This window comes from Antrostomus carolinensis, unplaced genomic scaffold (genome assembly GCF_000700745.2).
Source record: "Antrostomus carolinensis isolate BGI_N321 unplaced genomic scaffold, ASM70074v2 scaffold31396, whole genome shotgun sequence".
Lineage (NCBI taxonomy): Eukaryota > Metazoa > Chordata > Aves > Caprimulgiformes > Caprimulgidae > Antrostomus > Antrostomus carolinensis.
The window spans coordinates 1-2,983 of record NW_010321658.1 but is presented as its reverse complement, the minus strand read 5'-3'; the positions used below and the strand labels follow the sequence as shown (position 1 = coordinate 2,983).

The 2,983-nt window shown below is 57.9% G+C and overlaps 1 protein-coding gene across 1 annotated transcript; it reads left to right on the top strand.

The window, feature by feature from the left end:
• Positions 1–1,710: 1,710 nt before the first annotated feature.
• LOC104526546 (prolactin-releasing peptide receptor-like) lies at positions 1,711–2,123 on the top strand (the record flags this gene model as incomplete). Its single annotated transcript, XM_010170030.1, has 1 exon — positions 1,711–2,123. A coding segment is annotated over exon 1 (413 nt), but the record flags the coding sequence as incomplete, so codon positions are not given.
• Positions 2,124–2,983: the final 860 nt, after the last annotated feature.

The following is a 2,983-nucleotide window of genomic DNA, read 5'->3' as shown; positions in this document are numbered from 1 at the left end:
GCTGCAGCCTGGCAGCACGTCAGCCACCAGCGTGGGCTGTGCCTGGGCTCGGGGACAGGAGGGGACACAAGGGGACAGGATCGCAGGGTGACTGCACGCAGCCTTCGTCCCGGGAAGGGGTTTCTCAGGCATCACCTCCTGCAAGGCAAGTGTGTTCCCAGCCCCTTCCCCCTGCGTGGGTTTGGGATGTGCTCTGGGGTGGGGAGCAGAAAGGAGCTGCTGAGCACAGCCCCGAGATCTGGGGGTGACAGAGGGGGGAGAGCAAAACTCTAACGAGCAATTAACTCCTCCAGCTTTTTCCTTGTGCCGCTCCCAGCACACGAGACGGTGTGTGCTACTCCTGGAGAGAGGCTCAGAGCCACAACCATTGAATTTCTCATTGAAACGGCTGATTCTGGCTTATTTTCCCCACTGGGATCAGCTCTGGGACCTGTTGCTGCTGGGAGCTGATCAGTGTGATGGTGCACGGCTCGAGGGGTGAGGGCTGTCACTTGCCAGGGCTCCTTGGGTGGAAGGTGCCTTGTGGGGTGTCCTGCATGAGCCTGGGGCTGGTTGCCCATCCTGGAGGTGTTCTGAGGGTGCTGGGCACAGGCAGAGGGGTGCCAGCCAGGGAGGAGCAGGAATAGAGGCTCCTGATTCCCCAGGTGGGAATGAATCGCGCAGTTAATTGGAAAGCTTGCTGAACACAGGGTGGCAAGTCCTGTGCTGGGAAAGAGAGGGAGATAATGCATGGAAATAGCCCAGGAAATTAAAGTTGGGCTGTGGCGGGTGCGAGATGATTCAGCGGGCAGGAGGGAGGCAGGGCTGTGCCGGGGGGTCCAGGGGGTCTGGCAGTCAGTGCTGTGTGTGGGGACCCAGCTGCCCATGGGCAGGGACCTGTCTGCCAGGACCCATCTAATTTTTACCCCTGAATTCCCTCCTTGCCCCCCCATCCCATTCCCTTCGCAGCTGATCCCATGGAAACATTGCTTTGGGCAGGATCATGTCGGGGTCTGTGGAAACACCTTGGCTGAGCCCCCCGAAATAGGGCAGGGACGGAGCCCAGGCTGGCTGCTGCCACACTCAGAGTTCGAGGGAAGCCTGGTTAATCTCACCGGGGGATGGATGATGGGGAGCAGGCACACGAGGCTTTGAGACAGTGCAAAACTACCAGAGCATCTTTATTCATTTATCCATTAACGTCCTTTGTTATTTCCAGAAACATTAGGAGCTATTTTCTGGCTCAGCTGCCACTTCCCTTTTCCTTCTGCCGGCAGCTGCCCCTCCACACCGGCAGGGCTGGGGCAGAGGCAGGGCTGCTGCCAAGACTTCGTTCCAAGGGGTGTTGGTGAGACCAGATTTTGGTTAAGTTCTTGCCCCAAGCCCTTGGTCAGCCCTACTGCTTTTCTCCTCCTTTTCCTCCTCCTGAGCTGTAGCTGCTGTTGAACCTGGGCTGTCTCTCCCTCCTGATGCAGGGCTGCTCCCCAGCATCACCCCTTTTTTGACCCTGATTTCTCAGTTTCCCTCCCCAGGAACCCACAGGACGAAGCCACTGTCCCAAGGAACCTCCCTGGGTGTGGGGCAGGGTCCTGTGCAGCTGCGGGAGGGGACAGCAATAGCAAAGCCATGACAGGCAGCAGGATGTGCCCCATGGACACCTGAAACCTGCAACTGCCAGATTTTGGGGTGCTGAAGCTGAAACGAGGGATTTCTCAGATCTCAGCCACAGCCATGGAGCCTGACAGGGACAGGGATGATGCCAATGCCACCGTCTACAAGCTGACCCTGCAGAACCACTCCAACGCCAGCGCACAGTTCACCGGGGTGCAGCTCATCCAGTCCTTCAAACCCCTCATCATCCCCTGCTACACCCTGGTCGTCCTCGTCGGCATCTTCGGCAACTACCTGCTCCTCTATGTCATCTGCAAGACCAAGAAGATGCACAACGTCACCAACTTCTTCATTGGGAACCTGGCGTTCTCTGACATGCTGATGTGCACCACGTGCGTGCCCTTCACCCTGGCCTACGCCTTCAACCCCCAGGGCTGGGTTTTTGGGAAGTTTCTGTGCTATTTTGTTTTCCTGATGCAGCCCATGACGGTCTACGTCTCCGTCTTCACGCTCACGGCCATCGCAGTTGACAGGTAAGGTGCTGGTGGGGCAGATGGTTTAGGGGTCTGGGTCTGTCCCCCCGAGGCTGCTGCTCTCTTGGCTTGGGGTGTCACACACCAAACACCCCAAATGGGGAGGGGAAGGCTCCGGGGGATGTTTGCAGTCCATCTGCAGCCTCTTCTTTAGCATCAGGACTCGGTCTCGGGTGCAGGAAGCGCAGTGGGGATGTCTGGCCGGCTGCTGGTTTGCATCAGGGAACTGATGTTGTGCAGTTTCCCACCTGCCCGCGTGAGCCATCGCTGCTGAAATCCAGGCTCTCTGTGGCCACGTCTGTGCTCCCGGCACACCCAGCTCTGGCACAAGGGCAGCTGGAGTTTGTACCCCGTTCTTTGTACTTTGCTGGATACGTTTGCAGCTGAATCACCCCACGTTCTGGCCCCTGGCTGGCTGGAGAGCACTTGTGCCTCCTGGAGTGCGCTGGGCAGGGGCTGACGGGGGGGTTGTTTCTAAAACCCGTGTTTCCATAGAGATCTCCTCTCATCAGTGATGCTCCAGACCCTGCAGGACCGGGTGCGATGCCGGCAGCGCTGAGAGTGCCCCTTGCGCTTCTGCCCATGAGGGAGAGCGGGGCAGGATCAGGATGGGAATGGCACAAAAACCAAACCAAAGGAAGTTTGGGGTGGAATAGCTGAGAAAGCCGGGATTGCTGGTGGAGCCGTGCTGCCCTCGCCGGGGGCTTGTCCCCAGGAGTGCCAGTGTTCTTCTTTTGATCTTCAACAAAGCCCTTTCTGGGGGTTGATTTCCTTGTTTCTCCTGCTAAAGAGGCAGAACAAGTTACCCTGTCCCCAGCACGTTCATAAAACATCATTGGGATTTGTCACAAATGGACAAC